This window comes from Heptranchias perlo, chromosome 6 (genome assembly GCF_035084215.1).
Source record: "Heptranchias perlo isolate sHepPer1 chromosome 6, sHepPer1.hap1, whole genome shotgun sequence".
Taxonomy (NCBI): Eukaryota; Metazoa; Chordata; class Chondrichthyes; order Hexanchiformes; family Hexanchidae; genus Heptranchias; species Heptranchias perlo.
In genome coordinates, this window is record NC_090330.1 from 25,814,580 (window position 1) to 25,839,473 (window position 24,894).

A 24,894-nucleotide genomic window follows, 5' to 3' on the forward strand; every position below is an offset into this window, starting at 1 on the left:
CCATCTGAAAGTTTCATTAATCTTATTAATCTGCTTTACCAACAATCAATTGCCATACGGAGCCAGTGCCCAGTATTAATGGCATGGCAGGAAGGTGCTGTCTCATAGGATAGTAGCACATGTGTCCCTTGCCAGATTCTTCAAATGCCAGCACATACAGCAGAAATGAGGCAGGTCCATCCCAGGGCTCAGCGGTTCAAGAAGGCGGCTCACATCCCATGAACGAATTTAAAAAAAGATAAATTAGGCAAAGATCCAGTGTTACAAATCCCCATGCTATTGGAGTGGGCAATAAACATAAGAAAATTCTGCCTGTTAAATTTTCCAATCTTAGCAGTTCCATTATGGAAAACCGCTAAGTAGAGACCAGCATTTGACCATTGGAATGGGGGTGGGGAGAAAAAGAGAAAGAGTGACCCTGGGTAACTCAAATACCTCCTACCAACCAGTCACACTGCAGGGTCGGGGGAGGCCTGGCCACCCCATTGATGTAAGCAAGAGACCATTTATACTTGTGAACGTCACGTATTATTGCTCATGGCAAATCAGAGGCGTTGATGTTTTATAAGGAGCAGCATTATACCACTTAACCTAAATATGTCATTCTAGTATTAAGGACCCTTTAAGGCCACATATTCTAAGTGTTGGAATTGGTAAATCCGGAGGAGATCAAATAGAGGGTAATTACTAATACTGAAAAAGTGGTACATCTAAAGGTCAAACAGAGGGCAACTGTTTCTCTGTATACTGTCTATAAACCTCTGGCTCCACCCCAAGGGTAGAAATCCGGCAGGAAATAACTGCCGTTCCTTCACTTTTTTTAAAATAAATTATTTTGTATCTGAAACGAAGTGCATGAAGTGTGATGGACTTAAACCAAAAATACACAAGTCGATCTATAATATAAAAATGGTACATCTCGCACACATTTATAGTTGAACACTTTTAAAAACCAGTATAGAAACAGTCATTTGACATATGAGCCAGAATGTCTGTACCCCGAGCAGCTGTACAAAATCACTTAAAATAAAAAGCCAGAGTTGTGGTGTGAAGAACTTTTAAACTGTGACAACACTCAATGTTTACTTAACAGCAATGAGACTTTTAAAACAGACACAGATTTGCTTTAATAGCAGAATACTGTGTACAGTTCTGGTCTCCACAGAAGGTGCAAAAAAGATTTACTAGGAATGATACCAGAACTGAGGGGTTATACTTATCAGGAAAGATTGAACAGGCTAGGGCTCTTTTCCCTAGAAAAGAGGCTGAGGGGTGACCTGATAGAGGTCTTTGAGATTATGAAAGAGTTTGAAAGGGTCGACGTAGAGAAGATGTTTCCACTTGTGGGGTAGACCAAAATTAGGGGCCATGAACATAAGATAATCACTAATAAATCCAATAGGTAATTCAGGAAACACTTTTTTACCCAGAGATTGGTTAGAACATGGAACTTGCTACCACAAGCAGTAGTTGAGACAAATGGCAAAGCATTTAAGGGGAAGCTAGATAAACACATGGGCGAGAAAGGAATAGAAGGATACGTTGATAAGTTAGATGATGTAGAGTGGGAGGAGGTTCGTGAGAAGCAGAAGTACCAGCATGGACTATTTGGGCCGAATGGCCTGTTTCTGTACTGTACATTCTATGTAATACAATATGCATTAAATGGTATAACACTCCTGCTCTTATAAAACACATCATCTGACTTGCTGTGTGCAATTCCACAGGAAATCTGCATGATATATACAAGAAAAGATTTTCACAAAGCAAAACCAACAATTAGGCAACAGTTATAAGTATTATTAAGCAAAGATCACCCCTTTTCTTTGGAAAAGTTGAATATTTGATTTAAAAAATCTCTGGAAACAAACCAGTAGCCAACACTTTGAAACATACAGCACACACTTTTAAGCTCTGTTTTTCAATGAAGGTATAAGGTATACATTTGAGCTTGAAGTAGTTCGATAGAGTGGCACTGATGCTAGTGCAGGGGCTGTTGTAATGTAGGTGCTTATCACATTGAGTCAAGTGCTACAATATCAAATTTTATTTGAATAGCCCAATAGTTAATTCAATAATATCCTTACTGTAAATTAGTTAAGCATTGATTAACATTTGTATCCAATACTCACCTGCATCATTGTCCTGACCTTTGTAGTCCACAACACGTAGTTTCCACACAGGGGTAACATCCCTTTTTGTGTAGCTATTTTCACTCTGAGCGCCTTCTAATGCTTTTCTGAATTCAGCCTCGATCTGGATCTGTTTGCGTTCCTTCAACAACTGTCTGTAGTTATTGAGAGCTCTCAACTGTTGTTCATTCAAATAGGCCTGTAAGATAAAACATATGATACGTATTCAATCCGTCAAAAATCCACTCAGTTCGCTAGTACTTGATGAACATAAAGGCATCATCAACATTTATTGCAGTTTGATTATTTAGAATTATTTTTAGTCTCAAATACCTTAGCAATTTTATACTGCAGAAATTACAGATTCATATTGTATAAAAGCTTTACTCACAGACAAATCCTCAGGTTAGCCATTGAAATAGTTAGCCACACATATCTGTGCAGAAAAAGTGCATCAGTTGCTAACTGCTGCAATAGTTATCTGTACTATGCATGTGAATCCACTACACTTGAATTGAGTAACACCATTAAGACAGCTGATCTTTCATTGTAATTGCTGCAGGTTTTAGGCTTACATAATTCACTTGCATAGTTGCATAATTTGGAAAACTATTGCAGCAGTTAGTGATTAATGCCTTTGAAGCAGGATTGCAGTTCATAGCTGAGAGCAACTTGCTGCACAGGTATGCGTGACTATTTCAATTTCCTGCCTGCAGCAGCCATTATGTCCCTCCCTCCAATCAAGATCCTTACTCTAAGGGGAAGCACCCCGGACAGAGTATTGCCACTTACTGGTCAATACCTCTTCCAAGACATAGTAGGTGACAGCTTACCAAATGCAAAAGGGCAGACAGGACAAAACAATGCCCAATGCAACTGCCAGACTTCCCACTAAAACTCCCCAACAGCCACAGCCCACATCACCTTATTCTAAGGAATAATGCTATACCCACAGGACTCAGGACAGACCCCACGCAATAAATGCCCAGCTATGTGGACCTGCGTGCCAAGACAGAAAACTGGATATGTTGACAAATGCCCTCAATACAATACACACGGAAATCTGTGAGCCCCATGCTGCAAATACCTAAGCAGAGCATTTCTTGGACATACTGGATGCCAGTCTAGATGCAGGACACTAGAAACTTCATTGAAATCAGAACCAAGACCTAATAGTAGAACAAAGAGTTGGATACAAAAATAGATGATTGACAACAGGGATTATCATAATAACATCTGCATCTTCGGCCTTCCTATCCCTAGAGAAATGGAAAAAAGTAACAGGCTTATCCCTTTCATCCATGACATCCTACAATCCATACTGGACCTCAACAACAGATTGGATCTAATTATGGACAACCCACAGAACACTTGCCCCCAACACCTTCAGATTCAAAATATCATAGGGGGTGTTGCAGCATGTTCAACAATCCTCCAACAAATATGTAGTCTAAGCACATACAGGATATCGGCCAATAAGGACAAGTAATGTATGGGCTGTGCATGGAGCTGGAGTAGCATTAGGAGATACGGTATCTCTGGTTATTTGCACTTTAATTTGATTTGCTCTCTTTCTTTGTTTTGTGGCCTCTGGACCAAGCCTACTCTTTCATACTGCTCTTAAAACTTTATAAAATTTTGCTTGCCCCACGACCTTCAGCTTTGTTACCGTTTTAATTTTCTTCATCTGTGGTCTCCAGATCTGGCTCTAGTGCACATTCTTAAAATAAAGAAACCTTTCCCTATAAATTATTAATAGTTAATCATTAAATATTTCCACACTGCTTTTCATTCTTAATGGAAACACAGCTAAAATACACAGCAAAATATCTATGTGTACCTAATTCTCAGTTATAACACAAACTCTGCAACCCCATAACACCATTAAATTTTTCAGCAGTCAATAAAGCAGACATCACTTATTTTGTGAGCAATGCCATGGGCAATTTACATTATATATTGCATGTACAGATGACAATTACATTTAAAATGTCACACTTTGTGTAAAACAACAAAACACATCTGTATAATCTTAAAAACAAGTATATAAAAGGAGAAGGAAAGGCTAACCAGTCTCTCCTATTTTTTTCTGACTAAGATAATCTGGCCTCTGCCCAAGGAGCTGAGCCAGGCAACTGTAAATCTAGACCAATTTACAACAGTAAACAGAGTCTAATTAACCTCAGGACGCAGCTATTTAGTCCATTTTCCCCACAGCAAGTACCTGAGCAATGGTCTTACAGGACAGGTCAGATTAGATTTAAACACCAGATTGCAGATTACTGGAGAGCAGCTAGTATATACACACACAAACAATATACACACTTAGGAATAGATGAAGTGCACATTTTGTTACCTCAACAGATAATGGATCTGAAGAATTCTCGATTGCTTCATACAACTCTATACCATCTTGAAGCATCATGATCTGTTGCTCATTTACCTTCTGCATTTTGTGTTCTTTCTTCTCCTTTTTGTCAACTTCAAAACAAGATATTTTACTCATTTAATACAATTAACTTTAATTTGTTACCTGTTTTTATACCCTGAAATTATGAAAACCATCACATCTTAGATGCTAGGACATAAAATAATTGAACCTTGTTACAAAAGTCAGATTAAAAGAGAAAGTCCTTTATATAGCTTTGCTGCTGTACCCAATACCCCTACTTGTAAAGCCGATGATTGCTTGCTTACTCGCTTAATAAAACCGAGCTTTATTAATTTGTCATCCCACTTTTAAAAGATCTGCATATTTGAACCTCTAAGTTTCTCTGCTCCTCTACTTCTTTTACAGTAGTTACAATTATCTAGCTTTGCCTGTTTAGAGTACTTTCCCATTTGCCTTAAGAGGGACACAGCTCCAGCTAAACATCACAACAGTGCTCCAGACCCTAGACTAATCATGAGTAATGCCATGCTAGATCTGCTAGAGGTATAAAAGTTGCAACATGGGCTAGTGTAGAATGCTAATTCTCCATTATTTCAACATATAACAGAGATTATAACTACAAAAACACAATCATAATCCAGAAAGTGTTTTCTTAAATAAAAAGTTCTGTTTCTGAACTAATTTCTTTGGCACTAATTACAAGAATTTGAAAGATCAAAGCATGTGTGGGACAAAACTCAGAAATCATAGCATTTATAAAAATATGACTCGTTACTTTCAAGGATATCCATTTAGAGGTGGAGTGTTGTGATTACCTCTGTATTGTTCCTGCAGTTCAGCTTCAATTTTAGCATACAGCACTTCCAGCTTCCTCTGTTGATTTTCATAGTGTATCTGAGCTTCTCGCTCTTCTGCCCGTTCATTCCGGAATACATACATTCCATTGGATTTCTTTTCCATCCACTGAAGAAAAACAGCATCACTTAACAGAAATACAAACCATACAGTGCAATGAATGTCGCATATGGAAATAAACTAAATAATTTATTCAGTACACAATGAAGATAACACTTAAATAAACTAAGTATATATCAATTTTCAAGTCTGTAAATAGTTCCAAGAGCATGTTCACAAGAATATACGAACACGACATTTAGATGAGAAGGAAAATCTATAGTGTGTCTTCAGTACAAAGTGTGTTCCTACATACATACGAGAGTAGGCTATTTAGGCCCTCGAGCCTGTTCAGTCATTCAATAAGATCATGGCTGATCTGTGACCTAACTCCAAATACCCGCCGTAGCCTCATATCCCTTAATACCGTTGGTTATAAAAATCTATCAATGTCCGATTTAGAATTAACTGAGCTAGCATCAACTGCCGTTTGCGGAAGAGTGTTCCAAACTTCTACCACCCTTTGCGTGTAGAAGTGTTCCCTAACTTCACTCCTGAAAGTACTGGCTCTAATTTTTAGGATATGTCCCCTAATCCAAGACTCCCCAACCAGCTGAAATAGTTTCTCTCTATCTACCCTATCAGTTCCCCTTAATATCTTGAAAACCTCAATCAAATCATCCCGTAATCTTCTAAATTACATTTTCACTGTAAGAAGCAATGTATATTTTCTATCCCAAGGGGACCCTATCATTTTGTATCTCCACATACCCCAAGCCAAGTTTGATGATACTATGGAGACAACTTGCATGCTTTATGTAGTTACGTCTAATATAAGCCATCCTATGGTCTCTCCAAGCAGGAAAGCTAATTTGTGTCAAATTTTATGAACACTTAAGAGCTGAACTGAGACTATTCAAATGCACTTCAGGACTTTTACAATCATCAAATTTTTAGTGGGACTGGATTTGAACTCAAGCTTCAGGGGTGGAAAGTAAGTGCCTCCTCCACGGCACCAAGTTCCACGTACCAGAATCTTAGAGAAATTCAATTTGTAAAATTATAACAGGGATTTAAAGCGTATTCCAAATGCCATCATAGCTCCACAAACTATACAAGTTGCACAGAATTTTAGCTCAAAAACAAAGGTTAACTTTTATACTGCTGATATTTCTGCTAAACAGATATTTTAATAATAAATCACATTGGAATAAAATAACATATTCTGCTCATGCCCTCACGTTCAGCCATTCTGGACATGGTCCTATAATTGAAAAAAGACCCAGCTCATAACTCAATGGGCAGTGAAGCCCCCTGCAGCTGGCACAACCATAATTACTATCTGGAAGGTGCATCTCTGCTCTGTTGTCAAGTGCAGTCCTCTCCATAAAAAATATGTAGCTGAAGCATTTGTGAGACATATCCCAATCAGAACGAATCCACCTGGGACTGATTCTTCAAGGTTCACTCAGCATAAACTGCCTTCTCTAACCCCTCCAGCACAACAATCCATCTTCCGACCATGAAGGATAACTGACCCACTGACATATCCTCCCAGCGCCACCCCCTCACCACCACCCCACAAATCCCTATACCTAATTAATCTCCAGAAATAAAGACCGAACAAGTTGCCTCAACCCCTTGATCTGCACTGTTCCCAGCATAAATACAACTATGCCAAAAAACCAAGCACACCTTCCGTAAGCACTGTGCAATCTAAATGTACAATAATGTCAAAAATACATATGTAAGCTTTGATAACTCATTAAAATAAAACTCTAGTCTAACATCTCAATCTCATGCAATTCCTTTTTATTATTGTGTCATGAAGGCAGAGGACAAAACTTGCTACCTAGAGATGTGGTGATCAGCAGTAAAAAAGACATTAGAGTAAATTCCATGCTCCCAGTGGGGAACCCCACAAAGGAAGTGTGAATAAAAGACAGCCGTGCAACACTGTAGAACTGATTCTCTGACCTGGACGGGAGACCAGTCAGGGAGAGGATGTGTAAGTCTGCAGGTAAGTCTTTGTTTGTATGGATTTGGGGGGGGGGGGGGGAAATAGGTTGGGATGGGGGTCGTGAGCGATGAGGGTCAGTCACGGGGGGAGGGGGATTGGGGGTCACGGCGGGGGTCCGCGATCATTGAGGGGGAGGATCGTGGGATCCGCGATCGGGCTTCGGGTGTCCGTGGTCGTTGGGGGGTGGTCGGTGTAGGTAGGCTTGTTGGGCCTGGGGGAAGCACTCCTGCTCCTCCAGGCGCACAAGCTGTGCCTTTCAGGCACCTACCCGTTAGTCTCGGGCCTTCTTACCTCCTTTCATGAGGTGTAAAACAGAAGGCCCGGGAATCCCAGCCCCCTGTGGTTGAAATTGGGAAGTCCAGAAAAATGGAGGCCCGAAGCCTCCTTGAAAGGTTTTAAGGCCTGACCCATCTCCTGGGAGCGGGTTGGTCCCCCGCCCCTCTTCCCACTCTGGTGAAAACCGGAAATGGGCGGGTTGGAGGCAGGTCTGAAATGGTGGCAATTTTCAATGCCCACCACCAATCCACCCGTTTTTCACAGTTACAATTGAGCCCAATCAGTCTCCTCTGTAGCTGTTTTGAAGTGGTAAAACAAATAAAAATCATTCTAGAATCAATGGAACAGTTATTTCCTAATTAGACTAAAGGATCTCAAATACACAAGATAATTTATCACAAGTCCTTGCATTTCGTTATGTCTTTCAACCTTATATACTATTTAAAAATATGCAAGTTAATGCACACAAAGATAAAAACTCACTTATTTAAGGGTATATATAATTTATACTCTCATGTTCTATGATCTTAAATAAAATTATTTAATAATTCTTTATCTAAACATGATATCCCATTTGATCAATTTTTGCTGCTTAATATCCATACCTGTATGGGGTAAATTCTTACAATGGTTACATCAACACAACCAACCATTCCACCTTCACCAAACAGGGCAGATAGTCGCAACGGGAAAGGCCGAGGATCACGATGAAATCCTAGTTTGGCATACCATCGAGCAGGTCTGGTACTGTTGGCTGAAATCTGAATTGGAAAGCAATTGTATTGAAATATTATCTATAATAGTTTTATTGCAATTTTATTTTAAAATTTAAAAAGGAAATAGTCAGTTAGATAAAGTCTACACTATTCATCATTTATTTGCTTTCCCAACTCCTTGTATGGAGTGTAATGATTAATGCACCTTGTTCATAGCCAGTCAACACTACTTTCTTGTATAATATTCATAGAATCAGAATGGTTACAGCACAAAAGGATGCCATTCAGCACATTGAGCCCATGCCGGCTCTTTGTAAGAGCAATCCAGTTAGTCCCATTCCCCCAGTCTGTCCCCGTAGCCCTGCAAATGTTTTCCCTTCAAGTATTTATCCAATTCCTTTTTGAAAGCCACAATTAAATCTGCCTCCACCACCCTTTCGGCAGCACATTCCAGATCATAACTACTCGCTGCGTAAAAAAGTTTTTTCTCATGTGGCCTTTGGCTCTTTTGCCAATCACTTTAAATCTGTGTCCTCTGGTTCTCGACCCTTCCGCCAATGGAAACAAAGTTTCTCTTTATTTACTTTACCTAAACCCTTCATGATTTTGAACATTTCTATCAAATCTCCTCTTAACCTTCTCTGCTCTAAGGAGAACAATCCCAGCTTCTCCAGTCTATCCACGTAACTGAAGTCCCTAATCTTCCCCACTCCGCCTCTTACTACCCGTTTACTATTTATATGCCAATAGAAGACTTTTGGATTTCCTTTTATGTTAGCTGCCAGTCTATTCTCATACTCTCTCTTTGCCCCTCTTATTTCCTTTTTCACTTCTCCTCTGTACTTTCTACATTCAGCTTGGTTCTCACTTGTATTATCAACCGGACATCTGCCATACGCCCCCTTTTTCTGTTTCATTTTACTCTCTATCTCTTTCGTCATCCAAGCAGCTCTGGCTTTGGTTGCCCTACCTTTCTCCCTCGTGGGAATGTACCACCTTTCCCAGCCACCTGTTTGCTCCATTGTAGTTTAGATGGGATTTTCAAGCAAAGAAGCAGAATGTCTAACTAGTGCTTGGTAATATTATTGAAAAGTGAACGTGCAACATCACAGGTAAGCTTTGGACAAAATTAGTGATCTTCACAACTGCCGAAAGAGCAAACGGTGCTGCTCTGGATTCAATGTAAAAGTTGGTAGATTGAAGGTGTATGAACTGTGTAATAGTGTACCTTCTTACTGACGTTCCAACAAAGGTCTGGTACTACTAGCATTACAAAGCAATTTAATGAAATTCCCTGGAAAAATGCATTCGCTGAGTTTTTTTGTTCCTGGGATTTGAACGACACTGACAAGGCAACATTTATTGCCATTCCTAGATGGTCTGAGGAAGTTAAGAGTCAACCACGTAATGTGCGACTGGAGTCACTTGTACACCAGAACAAGTAGGGATGGCAGATTCCCTTCCTTGAAGGACATTAGTGAACCCGCTGGGTTTTTATGACAATCCAGCAGCTTTCCTTTATTAGGCGCCGCAATCACTGAATAGCCAATACCCTATAAACATGCAGTCATTACCACTGGCATAGATCTAGAAGCCAAAATGGTTATTCAGTATTGTAACTGTGAAATGAGTCAGAAACTAAATATAAAGGAATGTACTGAGCTGCATAAATTGTTATGAGCTAGGCAATCTAGGAGTGAAATCAGGAAGCACTTTTTCACACAAAGGGTAGTGGAAATCTAGAATGTGCTTCCCTCAAAAAGTTGTAGATGATGGTCAATTGAAATTTTAAAGATCAAGATCAATAGATTTTTGTTAGGTAAGGGTATCAAGCAGGGTGGCACAAAGATGGGTAAATGATGCTGAGGTATAGATCAGCCATGACCTAATTGAATGGTGGAACATACTTGAGGAGCTGTATGGCCTACTCCTGTTCCTATGAATTACATAGAATGTACAGCACAGAAACAGGCCATTTGGTCAGATTGGTCTATGCCTGCTCATGCTCCATATGAGCCTCCTCCCACCCTATTTCATCTAACCCTATCAACATATCCTTCTAGTCCTTTCTCACGCATATGTTTATCTAGCTTCCTCTTAAATGCATCTGTGCTATGTTCCTGAATGAAAACAAAAATACATACTGTAGTGATCCAAAACATCTTATTCAGATTGAAAGTGGCAATTCTATCATGCCATTTCAGTAAAATATTGAACTTCCACATTTATCATACAAAAACATAATTCCAACACATAAGAACTTAATAAATAGGAGCAGGAATAGCCATAGGGCCCCTCGAGCCTGCTCCACCATTCAATAAGATCATGGCTGATCTTCTAGCTCAACTCCACTTTCCTGCTCGATCCCCATATCCCTAGATTCCCTTAGTGTCCAAAAATCTATCAATCTCAATCTTGAATGTACTCAACGACCAAGCATCCACAGTCCTCTAGGGTAGAGAATTCCAAAGATTCACAACCCTGAGTGAAGAAATGGCTGACCCCTTATCTTGAGACTATGACCCCTATTTCTAGACTCTCCAGCTAGGGGAAATAGCCTCTCAGCATCTACCCTGTCAAGCCCTCTAAGAATTTTATACGTTTCAATGAGATCATCTCTCATTCTTCTAAACTCCAGAGAATATAGGCCCATTCTACTCAATCTCTCCTCATAGGACAACCCTCTCACCCCAGGGATCAATCTAGTGAACCTTCATTGCACCCCCTCTTAGCCAAGTATATCCTTCCTTAGGTAAGGAGACCAAAACTGAACACAGTACTCCAGGTGTGGTCTCACCAGAGCCCTATATAATTGCAGCAAGACCTTACTCTTGTACTCCAACCCTCTTGCAATAAAGGCTAACATACCAATTGCCTTCCTAATTGCTTGCTGTATCTGCATATTAACTTTCTGTGATTCTTGTACAACGACACCCAATTCCCTCTGACTATCAAAGGATCGAAAGTTTGCAACAGGGTGAGGTCCATAATTAATGTAGATAAGATTGATAAAAACAGAACTGGCACAGTGGAGAATAGGGGCACGTAGAGCCAGGAGTCCTGCCCTTTTTTTATTCCTGATGTGAGCTGTGTTGAAGAGGCTTTAGTGAACTGGATCAAAATAGGGGAGGAGACACTTATCATGGCAGTCCTTAACACCTCCTAGTGGCCAGATGCCAGGGCAATGGCAGGCATATCCTCTCGGTTAGAGGCATTAGGTTAGGTGGATGAAGAAAGGAATAAAATTGTAGAAGGGGGAACGCCTACCCTCCTCCCACAAAAAGAAAAACTACCAAGAAAAATGTCATATAAAACAAAAACATCAAGTATATTTAAAAACTTTAATTATTTTAACAATTATTTCAGTCGCCATTCATTCTTTTATCCTTACCTTTATCATGAGTGATTCCGGAGCTTCTAGAGGTGTACAAGCATCCTGTGACCCTATCAGTTCTGCCCCATGCACAATAATCTTTTGACCAACTACAAGTCTTCTTTTCTGTAACAGTGTTGTGAGTGGAAGATCCAGAAGGGCCTTAATTCCATACCATCCATCAGTGACTTCAATAACTCCTAAGGACATATCCTTCTTTGTTTCTATGACACTCTTTTCAGTTACAGTTTTGGACTCATCGGGATTATGGTTATTTTGGAATGATTTTGTACCCATTGATATTATTTTAGAAACACAAACCACAAGTGTTTTTGCTGCTACGTCATCCCTCTCCATAATTTTTTTCATGGCAGATCGACGACTCTGATCAATCTCCACATCATACCTATAATGCCAAAATTTAAAGTTTTAATTAGAAAGTTATATTTTCACAATTTTAACATTTTCATGTTGGTTACCTCTAGACTTGACTGTTCCAACGCTCTCCTGGCCAGCCTCCCATCTTCCACCCTCCGTAAACTTGAGCTCATCCAAAACTCTGGTGTCCGTATCCTAACTTGCACCAAGTCCGTTCCCCCATCACCCCTGTGCTCGCTGACCTACATTGGCTCCCGGTCTGGGAACGTCTCGATTTTAAAATTCTCATCTTTGTTTTCAAAATCCTCCATGGCCTCGCCCCTCTCTACCTCTGTAACCTCCTCCAGCCCTACAACCCTCAGAGATCTCTGCATTCCTCCAATTCTTGCCTCTTGCTCATCCCCGATTTTAATCGCTCCACCAGTGGTGGGCGTGCCTTCAGCTGCCTAGGCCCTAAGCTCTGGAATTCCCTCCCTGAACCTCTCCGCTTCTCTACCTCTCCTCTTTTAAGATGCTCCTTAAAACCTACCTCTTTGACCAAGCCTGTCTTAATATCTCCTTATGTGGCTCAATGTCAAATTTTGTTTGCTAATGCTCCTGTCAAGTGCCTTTGGACGTTTTACTACGTTAAAGGTGTTACATAAATGGAAGCTGTTGTTACATTTACTCAGAAAATTCATCCTTCAAAACAAAACCATTATTCAAAATGAATCCCTTCCAAAAAAAATTAAAACTTTGAGGACATCGATCTTCAAAGATATTATATTGAATAAGGGAATATAAATTTAGGAGGAAAGAAAAAGAGTTTAAACGAACAATTATATAGAGCCTCTTTGCGTGCTGGAAGAACAAAGAGGGAGGTTAGAGGAAATGCATTCATGCAAAAGATTAGTAGAATTATGGAATGCATTACCACAAGTGGCTACTGAAGCTGTGTCAATCACATGCAGAGGTGGGAACACAAGCTGGAGATGCTCTGGCTACATTTTGATAGGAGTGGAATCATGCAAGGGCAATCCCATGAAGCTGGACAATGAAGGAAAGGCAATGAAGGAGGATGTTGTGGAGTGATTCAGGAAGAGGAGGAAGGACAAAGCCTCACGGTCATAGTGAAAGAGAATGTTATAGTTGTGCCTTTAATTAGGTTGGCGCTCAACCACCACCCCGCCCATCTGATTCTAGCTCCCAGTTAAAATTGGGGGTGAAGTGGAATTTGCATTCAGACTAATTTTTTGATCAATAGTTATGGCCCTCTTAAGGTATCATGAGGTACAGATTAAAACCAATTCTAAAGGACCATATAAAAAATAACATTTCCTAAAGAAATGCAATCTATTTATTATAGTTCACTAATGTATTTTTTGTTAATTTCTACATTCTCATAACAGGGCAGAAAGACAGGAGAGGTTTCATTCTTATAACATCCATATAGTGGTGGCACTATAAATAAGGTGCACTATTCTTAAATTGCATTTCTTAGGTGAAAAATGCCTAATGTAAATCTTGGCCCATAGTACAAATTTAACTTCCCACCCTCTCCTGTAAGTGGCAACTCAAGATGCGTGATATTTTCATGGATACTTGTATCCCTCCAGTTCCTCACTTAAGTGGACAATTTTCATGTGTGTGCTGGGAGAGTGAACACCATCAGGCTATTTGATGGGAATGTTGCACAGCTTTGCCTAGTCCTATTCTCACCTGACAGTCACACTTGCACTTTTTCCAATGGTGGTTGTTGGACAGTGAAGAGAATTGGGAACCCTGGATGGTTTAGATCTATTCTACTGGCAGTCCTCTGGTAGCATGTTCAAGTGTCCACTCTTCGTAAGGGAATGAGTGAGAGAGGGATGAAGAATAACTATTGCTTATATAGTGTCCAATTTGAGTCTCATTCCAGAAATTCCAAATCTAATTAATCAATGCTATAAACAAATACACCAAGACTGACCAAGTCTGTTTAAATATCATAAGTAGTTCAGTTCTTTGAATACTGTGAAATAAGTCGTAAATACCATCCATCTATCTATAGCTATTTCAGTAGTAGATTAGGACCTGCTTTGGACCACTTAAACTTACATTCGGTGGGTGGTTATTTATTTATTTCACCATTTTCACACGTGTGTTACATAAACAGTTCAAATTGCACGCCTTTATACTATAGTGAATTTTTCTTACTTCCACATAACACTGACTTCTGTTGAAGAGTAATTCATTGGACATGAAGCGCTTTAGAACATCTCGAGGACACAATAACATACTACATAAATGCAAGTTCTTTCTTCTAAGTCTATAACTGATTTTCCCATGCTTTAGACATGTACATGAGAGGTATAAAGGAAAAATATACCCTAGTACAAAGGTCATCTGATAGAATATAATAACATGACAAGATTCAACTTGAGAAAAAATTAAACCAATTATAAATAGAGATCTACATGCTTAGAAACAGGATGTTTAATAGACTACACCTGTATTTAAGTTGCAGAAGTATTGTTTCTGGTGTTAGGCACCTGCTGCCAAACTCTTTGGGGAAAGCTGTCTCCATAGCTGCAAGTTTCCACACTAACCACCTGTAATGGTTGTAGGCCCAAGCTTCACTGATTAGCTTGGGATCAACACCAGGAGCATCTAAAAGAGCTCTGGAAAAAAAAACATGATTCCTCCTGATCAAATTACAGCTTTCTACACAAGAACACAAGAAAGGTGTAGAGCAACAAAAGGCATTTGATCTATCAAAGCTTATCCCTCTTGTACAGTAACTCTCCCATTACAGTATCCAGCTATATTTTGAGCACCCTTAATATTTCTGCCTCTACTACCCACCATGCATGATTATTCATTTCATGTGCTCTTTGATTAAAGAAGTTCTCCTTAATATCAGTTTCAATTTTACTTCTCATCAATTTAAATAGTGATTGCAAAGTTTGCAACAGAGAATGGGGAGAGAAAACAAGAGCACATGCTGGAGGCTAATGAATAATCACAGCAGATTTTTCTTGTAACCTGTACAAAAGTGCAAAAGAGGTCTTACAAGAGTTGCCCAAGAAATGGGAGTACTCAAGTTTTGGACAAACTTGGGCTTTGTGAAGTGGCACAACTGAAGACAGTAAGCTGCTTAGAAATAGCTTTAGCAATGGAGGATATATCCATTTGAGATTAAAGGAGACAAAGAGTGGTGAGAATGTGGAACTTGCTGCCACAATGAGTGGCTGAAGCAGATAACATTAAACGTTTAAGAGGGAGGCTTAATACATACATGAGGGAAAAGGGAATAGAGCGATACAGGAACAGAGTGGGAAGAGGTAATGAGAGTGTGGAAGGAGGATCTTATGAAGTGTAAATACAAGTGTAAATAGAATTACATTTGGCCCAACTGGTCTATGTAAAACCAAGAATAGCAATAGTTGAAGGTGGTCTAAAGGAGTAGCCAATGCTAAGTGGCATCTGTTGCAAGATAATAACAAACTATATCTTTAAAGAACTGAAAGAAACATTTTTATTGTTGCATCGAAAAGCTGGAGGAGATCATGCCTTGCACTGACAGGATTCAGCCTTGCACTGACAGGAATGGAGTTATGTACACTGACGACATGCAATCTGAACATGTGTGTGCATGAGCATCTTAATTACAGACCAGAAATGAACAAAAGCAAAAGTCCTACAGCTTTTGCATGTGGGAAAAAAGAATTGGAATTTCAAATGAAATACTATAGGTGGAGAAAGATACACATCCAACACTGTTCCAAAAGTACTGTTCTACAGTGAAACCTGTAAATTAGGGACACCTAAGAGACTTGCAGCAGGTGTCCTTATTTTCAAAATGAACGTACAGTAAACTGGATGAGCCAAATAACCACGGATTGGCTGTATCTCTTGCAGCGTTACTTCTTTTTTGCACCCTCACCTAGGATCATGCCTACTTCTGGAGCTATGCCAGCTGGATGTAATTTCAGTTCATCTTCTGTTTGTTGGGTTTCCCAGTTGATTGGAAAAGGACCCCGCAATGGCATTGAGGAAAGGATGTCGTAATCCTGGGACCAGCTACGTAGGCAGCCTGCACAGGCCGAGGTGACTGCTGGGGGGCCGGAGTGCCTGGGAGATCCCAGCCAAATTGGGAGGGATTAAGGTCCTGCATACCCCTGTCCAGGACCCCCTCCATTCGTGTGCTGCGGTTGCTAATGTTTGAAGTGCTGGGGCGTGGGTAGGGAACTGTTAGCAGCTCATCAGTACCTGACATACTGGTGGAGTGAGGTGTGGTGTTGCCCAGTGCACTTCCCAGCTTTTGTCAAATGGGAATTTCTTTACCCAGCATCCACAGCGGCAGAGAGACCACTCTATCCCTAGACCAGCATTCAATCCCAGAGATAGAGCGGGTTCCCTGCTGCTATAGATGCTGGGTAAAGAGATTCCTATTCCACAAAAGCCGCTTCTTTCACCCACAGCCAGCTCGTGCTGACCTGTGTCCCGTGTTTTAATTTGTAAACGGACGTAGTGCATTGAAGGCTGGCTGTAGTTCGTAGTTTGTGAGTGTACATGGTTTCAAAGTGCAGCTTGTATCTGTTACAATGCAAGTTATTTGGGACCGTCAATCAATGTTTGTTTTTTGCAAGTGTCCTTTTTTTTGGGAGTTTATACAGGTTTCACTGTACTTTTTTTTCCAAGGAACACATTTGTACACTAAATTTTTTTAAAAAGTGTATTTTTGTCCCCTTTCACAGTTTTTTCTCTCACTATGGGCCAAAAAGGTGGACAAGCAACTTACTTTCCTGCCTTTGCCATTATATTCTTGAGCTGTTAGGGCAGCACAAGTTGACTCACCATCAGATTTTCTCCTCTTAAATTTTTAAAATTTTGCTTTGAACATTCCCCACAGCACATCAGACAGATTGCAAACTTGTAGAGCAGGTAACCAGAGGTGGATTTGCATTCTGTCAGCCTGTGTCACAGAGCATTTAAAATAAATTTTAATCTCTCATATAGAAGCAAATGGATAAATATATATTCTTACCTGTAAAATTCAGATTTTCCTGCCATCCCATTGTCATCAGGTATAAGCCAACCCCCATCTGCAAGCTGCATGCCATTGCCAGCTTTAAATAGTTCCTCACTGAAAAATTCTCGACTGTTGATCTGGAACGATTCTGCATTTTCTGCTCGCACCCACAGAGTACTTCTGCTGACCCCGTAAATGTATAACTGGGGGAAATAAACAAACATTTTTAAACTGTTGAAACATTTGATATTTTGTCATTTCTGAATTATTTCCAGGCTAAAGAAATGGGATCAAGAAAAACTGGAAGAGAATGGCTTATAAGATTTGGACCAAGCATTTCCCCTCAAACATTATCCATTGGCTTAGATCCCTCTGATCCAAGTGTAACACTGGCCTTAGTAAAAATAATACAACTCTTTCCTACTATCCTACCCCTCTACCACTCACTTTGTAACCTCATATTGAATGTTTTTAACCAGGTGTGTCCAAACTACAACCATGGTCTAGGTGGCAATCTGCTCCACAAAGCACAGGCAACTAAGTTCTTCTTCTACTGAGAACAGCACTGGAATGTTTACTATTTGAGGTCAAATATGCATTGAAATAAATAATTGGAAAAAAATGTTCATAACCTCCTTCCCCAAGTTTAATTTTAACTAGTTTCCCCCTTTCCTTTAAAGTCTCCTCAGACTAAGAACCACCCATGAGGAGTCTATAAAGAGGGTATTTGCACCTCTACAAAGCTACTCAGCCATGACAACCACTAGATCGTGTGCAAGAGTGACTCTGAGTGAGTTGTCCTCCAATTACCCCTCCATCTAAAAAACTCTGGACTGTGCCCTAGTGATATGACTGAGACCAGCAACTCATATATTGTATTGTAAGAGTGAACCCACATCATATTAGTCTTCCTCCAAATAATAGGTGTCTCAATGGGATCCCGTATGGGTCCTAACTATGCCTGTCTTTTTGTGGGATACGTGGAACGTTCTTTATTCCAGCCGTACTCGGGTCCCCTCTCTCACCTCTTTTTCTGGTACATTGATGACTATATGGGTGCCGTTTCCCGCTTTCTCCCCGAACTGGAAAATTTCATCAACTATGCTTCCAATTTCCACCCTTCCCTCACCTTCATATGGTCCATCTCTGACACTTTCCTTCCTCAACTTCTCTATCTCCATTTCTGGGGATCGGTTGTCAACCAACATCTACTATAAGCCCAGCGACTCTCACAGATACCTTGATTACACTTCCTCCCAACCCGCTTCCTGTAAGGACTCTATTCCATTCCCCCAGTTTCTCCGTCGCATCTGTTCTGATGATGCCACCTTCCACACCATTGTTTCCAATATGACTTCCTTTTTCCTCAACCGAGGATTTCCCTCCACTGTAGTTGACAGGGCCCTCGACCATGTCTGTCCCATTTCCTGCACTTCTGCCCTCACCCTGTCCCCTCCCTTCGAGAACCATGATAGGGTCCCCCTTGTCCTCGCCTTCCACCCCACCAGCCTCCACATTCAACGTATCATCCTCTGCCATTTCCGCCATCTCCAGCACGATGCCACCACCAAAAACATCTTCCCCTCCCCTTTCAGCACTGCGAAGAGAACCGTTCCTTCCACGACACCCTGGTCCACCCTTCCATCACCCCCAGCACCTTCCTGTGCGAGTGCAGGAGATAAAACACCTGCCCTTTCATCTCCTCCCTTCCCACCGTCCAGGGTCTCAAACACTCCTTCGACATGAAACAGCGGTTCACTTGTACTTCTTTCAATTTAGTATATTGTATTCGCTGCTCACAATGCGGTCTCCTCTATTGGGGAGACCAAACGCAGATTGGGCGATCGCTTTGCTGAACACTGTCGCTCAGTCTGCAAGCGTGACCCTGACCTGCTAGTTGTTTGCTATTTTAATTCCCCGTCCCACTCTGATCGCGGCCTCTTACGCTGTTCCAATGAAGCTCAACAGAAGCTTGAGGAACAGCACCTCATCTTTCGACTCGGCACTTTACAGCCTTCTGGACTCGACACTGGTCTCAATAACTTCAGATCATAACCACTGCTCCCATTTTTTCCCACGGCGGATGCTGCTAATGGTCCTGATGTTACCATTTACAGCTCCTCTAGACCCATCCTTTGTTTTTTTTTTACTTGTCCCATTACCACCCTCTTTGCCTTGCACAATTATCCCTTTTGTCATTTAATCACTCCTACCCTTCACCCTATCAGAGACCTTCCCTTTTGTTCTTTCTTCCCCTCTCCTCCTCTCCTTTCCCTGGCTCTGTACTTGCTTAAAAACTGTTTAATCTTCAACTTCTTTCAGTTCTGACGAAAGGTCATTGACCTGAGTCGTTAACTCTGTTTCTTTCTCCGCAGATGCTGCCTGACTTGCTGAGTATTTCCAGCATTTTTGTTTTTATTTCATATCACAGTGGAAAGGGGCTGGAATCCCAGCATGCTAAGCCTATAATATGCCTAAATATGCCCTTCAACTTGAGAAAACAAACTTAAAGGCATTACAAAATAAATGTAAAGAATTTAGACATTATTAACATATTTCATATTATTTATTTTACCAATATTGTTTTATACATAACATAGCGCTGTAATCCATTTTTCTAAAACATATAGGGCTCGATTTTAGGGTCGGGTTTCCTGCGGGTTTCCAGCAGGGGGCCCCCCGAAAATCCCGATATGTGGTCACGTGACCGGATCGCGTCGCGATCCCGACCACTTCCAGGTTCCCCGATGACGTGCGGGGCTGCGTGCGTGGCCCCCACTGGTGGGAATCCCGCAGGCAATTAAAGCCAGCGGGGTTCCACTTGAGAGTACTTACCTTGCTTGTTGAGGTCAGTTAATGAGCTGAATCAGCTGTCAAAAGAGGAAGTGTGGGATTTTACCTGCATCGCAGAGTGTTTCACACACTGGGGGAAACAGTCTCTCTCCAACCAGGCGTGTTGCAGCCAGCAGCCTGTGGCAGGTGCCAAGGTGCACTCCACGGGGGAGAGCCCTCACCCACGCAGGAGGCCACCGCGTCACATAGGGCAACCCCTGCCCCCCACCACCCCCCGCCAAGCCAGAGGACAGACCGACACGAAACCGCAGCCCCAGTCCGAGGAACCACCCACCTACCCTGCACAACCCCTCAGACCAACACCTGCCAGATGGGTGGTGCGTGGACTCCCTCGGAGGACGAACAGCATGACCAGCCCCAGCAGCCTCGCAGTCCACGCCGTCCGCCGCAGAGACGTGGAGCCCCCCAACACGGTGTTGTTGCACGCCCACCTGCACAGCAGGAGGGAGGGCTACCGCAGAGAGAGACGCATCGCAGAGGGCACTACCCTCGCCACAGGGTCCACAGACCGAGGCGCAGCTCCCCGGACCTCTCCGAGCAGCAGTGCACACGGAGGCGCAGATTCGCTCGACATGTAGTCGTGGAGATCTGCAGGCTCTTTCATGCCGAGCTTACCTGTCGCTGTCAAAGTCACCACTGCCCTCCACAACTTCTCCTCCACATCCTTCCAGGGTGCAGCCGGCTACACCGCCGATGTCTCTCAGTCGTCTGCGCGGAAGAGCCCTGCAAATACACCTGCACCTACTCTGCAGTAACACGATGGGTGGCATCAGTGGTGGGTCCTCATAGTGATACCCAGGAGCGGGCATTATTGGACACAACAGACAGGATTCGCGGAGACATGGCAGTGGTGGTGCCAATATAATGTGTGCCGTTTGTTGCTCTGAAATTCAATATAGGTAACACCCATGGCAAACCCTCCGACACCCTTGTGCACCCCCTTCATGCTCACGAAACATTTGCCTTACGCTGCCTACTGCACATATGTGATGCATGCCCTTTGGCTGCAGCACAGGTGGTGGCAGGTTGAGTGAGGCTGGCCATGAGGGAGATGCACGAGAGGGTGAGTATGGGATAGAGCCATGAGATTGTATGAGGATTGGGTCGCGTGTTAGTGGCAGGATGAGTACTGGCGAGGTGAGTAGGTGGAGGTAAGATGAGGATGGGGTTTGAGTGGGTATGAGGGGTGATGTGACAGAGTAGTGTTGGCGGTGCCGAAGGAGATGTGGGGTTGGGGCAGTGTTGTGGCAGATGGAGTGTAGGGGAAAGACTTCGTGTTCTCACTGTGGCTGACCTACTGAGGTCATTGCAGCGCCTCCTGCACTGTATGCAGGTGGGCGATATGTTGGTTGCGCAGGTGACCCCCTCTGCCACCTCGAGCCAGGCCTTCTTGGTGGCAGAGGCTGGCCGCTTCCTCCCGCCCGCCGGGTGGAAGATCTCTGTCTTTGCCCTCCTCCTCACCCCATCTGATGATACCTGGGGTGAGGCATCATTAAACTGGAAGCAGCCTTCCCCCTGGGCTGCTCCATGCTGTAATTTGTTCCATTGGTTGCAGCATCTGTCAGTGGAGGACTGCCCCTTTAAATAGAGCGCCTCCAGCTGACAGATCGTACTGCGCATGCGCAGCCCGCCCGACGCGCAGACCAGCAGCGCGGACCCCGGAGGAGCAGGTAATTGATTCCTATTAGTGTGTTGCCTGCTACGATCGCGCGGGCAACCCACTAATTTCACCGAGCGTGTTGACCACGCTCCCGAAACCCAACCCGCCGGAAACCCGCAGGCCTGGTAACATCGAGCCCATAAAGTTTACAATTTCTTTGTTTATTTTGTAACTTTATTAAGTTTGTTTTGTCAATGTTGTAGTGCTGTAATTTTGGAGTTATTTAAATTTGGCATGTTTAAATGTAGGCTATATATAATTAAACATACCCAACAAGAACAACAAATAGCAGGATGCCTGTTATGAAAAAAATATTTTTGTCCAATGCCTTGCACTACGCTAAAATTACTATGCATATGGTGATGTCGACACAATTCCAAATACCGTATTTTCACTTACAAACAGAGCCCAAAATGGACCGCATATTCAGTAGGAACACTTTCTGGACATTGGTCCAGTATCAACTAAAAACGTACAACTATGCCTGGACATTTAATTTAATCAGGGCAGATCCTGCAAATGAATGGTTTATCTCTATTCCTCTTCTTGTCCCTTATGGTCTTGGCACTCATTTTCTTTTTTTTTGTCATTTAACTCTCCTCTGTATATTTTGTAAGTTAGTTAAGTATAGCACTTATTCTTCCCCCCCACCCTCACCAACTCCTCAAAGTTTCTGGTCATCCAGTTTTTCTTTTCCCTTTTCTCCAACTTCCTACACAAATTAATTGCATCACATCCACACAATAGCCTGTTTTCATGACAAATAATGGAGTTTAGGTAGCTGTATGGGGTCAGGTAACAACAGAAGCCTGGATATATATGCACAAGGGTCCCAAAGGAGATTAGGTATTTAATTTGTGTGGCACGGTGTATAGTCACATGCTTGATTGGGCTTTTCGCCTCCTCCGTCAGTTCCCTACAGTTTTTGCGCCATTTACCTATTTGTTTTTGTCAGTTCTGAGAGGTATAGCTCCACACTCGAGGAAGGTGCCAAATGGATTTTTGCAAGGATAAGTGATCAGATACCCATTTCTTATTTATATTAATGAGGTGGATACAGAAACCAATTGTAATAAACCTGCTAAATTTGCAGATAACAGTAAAATAGGGAGTGCAGTAGGGATGGAGGATGCAGTTACTGTTTTACAGAAATATTTAGATGACACAATCAAATGGAAAATTAAATTTAAGGGTTAATTCACCAATCCTACACTCCCAGTGGGGAACCACCTTCGAAGGAGGTGTGGTTAGTAGAATCGGCACTACGGTCTTATAGCCCTATCTCCAAGCCACACTTTCTTTGAGCACAGTTCCCTGCTGGAAGCATGGGGTGTATGAATTTATCCTTTAATACTGACAAATACAAAGTATTGCATAATGGGATATGGAATAAGCTGCAAAGGAATATAATGAAGGGAAAAGAAATAAGAGGGAGTCAAAGAAAGGAACCTGGGCAAAATCGTCTCACTTTCAATGGCAAGACAACGGAGGAGCAATTAAAGTGAAATGTTGCGATACATGTTCAGTACAGTGGAGCAGAAATTTGCATATATTATGCTTGGGCTTTGTAATGCACTGGTCAGAGTACAGTTCAATTGCTGTGTAGTTTTGGTTACTTTGGTTACCACAACTCAAAAAGGATATATATGCATTACATCCAGATGCAAAGAATTGCAAAAAGAAATAATCCCTAGTGTAAAGAGCACAGTTAAGGAAGAAAGATTAGAGAACCTTAAGAACTACAGTCTAGGAAGAGGAGGGTAGGATCATAGTGAGGTAAACTACTATATCATATAGTACAAATAATGTGAACCCAGAATATTACTTCAAGTTAAGTCAGGCTAATAACACCAGAGGATATAGGTACATAAAATAAATCTTTATCCAAAAGGGTGATGATTATTTGGAATAATCTGTCAAACAAGGTAGTAGAGACAAATTATTCAAATTCAATTGAGTGTTGCTTGACTTTTTTTTTTATTCGTTCACGGGATGTGGGCGTCGCTGGCAAGGCCGGCATTTATTGCCCATCCCTAATTGCCCTCGAGAAGGTGGTGGTGAGCCGCCTTCTTGAACCGCTGCAGTCCGTGTGGTGACGGTTCTCCCACAATGCTGTTAGGAAGGGAGTTCCAGGATTTTGACCCAGCGACAATGAAGGCCGGTGCCTAGTGGTCCGATGCCGGGTGGTCCGTCCGGTTTTATTCTTATTATGACTTTTCGTAGCGAGATTTTACAACTGAGTGGCTTGCTAGGCCATTTCAGAGGGCAATTAAGAATCAACCACATTGACTGGGTGAGTTATAATACCAGAAGAATTTCACTTAAACAGGGCTCCATTTAAACTGGGCTGGGACCAGCGTCCTGGCGAATTGAATAACTGGGGCTGTAGATTGGACTTTAAATTAAAAAGGGAGGGGGGGGGGGGGGGGAGGGAGAAATTTAGAAATCTAATGAGAAAAGTCAAGGCAACAGAGCAGTGTAGTGATTTGGGTAAAGATAAGCAGTGTGGCAGGAAGGGACAGAGAGTTTACCAATAATAGTGCATCAGCAGATAAGGTCAAAGCAGGAAAAAATGGTAAAAAGTCAAAACTAAAGACTCTTTATCTGAATGCACGGAACATTCGTAACAAGACAGACAAATTAGTTGCACAAATAGAGATAAATGGGTTTGATCTAATAGCCATTACAGAGACATGGTTGCAAAGTGACCATGGTTGGGAACTATATATTCCAGGGTACATGACATTTAGAAAAGACAGGTAGAGTGGAATAGGAGGGAGTGTAGCCCTAAAAATAAAAGATGACATATGGATAGTCGTGAAAAAGGATCTTGGCTCGGAAGATCAGGAAGTAGAATCTATATGGGTGGAAATAAGAAATAACAAGGGGCAGAAAGCTCTGGTGGGAGTAGTTTATAGGCCTGCTATTAGTAGCTATACTGTTGGACAGAGTATTAATCATGAAATAATTAGGAGCTTGTAACAAAGGTAATGCAGTAATCGTGGGGACATTAATCTTCATATGGACTAGGCAAATCAAATTGGCAAAGGTAGTCTGGAGGACGAATTCATGGAATGTATTCGAGATGGTTTCCTAGAACAATACTTCATGGAACCAACCAGGTAACAGGCTATTTTAGATCTTGTACTGTGTAATGAGACAGGGTTAATTAGTAATCTCACAGTAAAGGATCCTCTGGGGAAGGGT

General features: G+C 41.9%; 1 protein-coding gene across 1 annotated transcript in view; it reads right to left on the minus strand.

Annotated features, from left to right (window-relative positions):
- Positions 1-24,894, minus strand: part of brca2 (BRCA2 DNA repair associated) — a 117,507-nt gene that overhangs the window by 13,111 nt on the left and 79,502 nt on the right. The window contains 7 exon segments of the mRNA XM_067985964.1: positions 2,133-2,331; positions 4,489-4,613; positions 5,340-5,487; positions 8,320-8,475; positions 11,822-12,209; positions 14,650-14,820; positions 17,190-17,377. Of these exon segments, the coding sequence (XP_067842065.1) occupies positions 2,133-2,331; positions 4,489-4,613; positions 5,340-5,487; positions 8,320-8,475; positions 11,822-12,209; positions 14,650-14,820; positions 17,190-17,377 (1,375 nt within the window).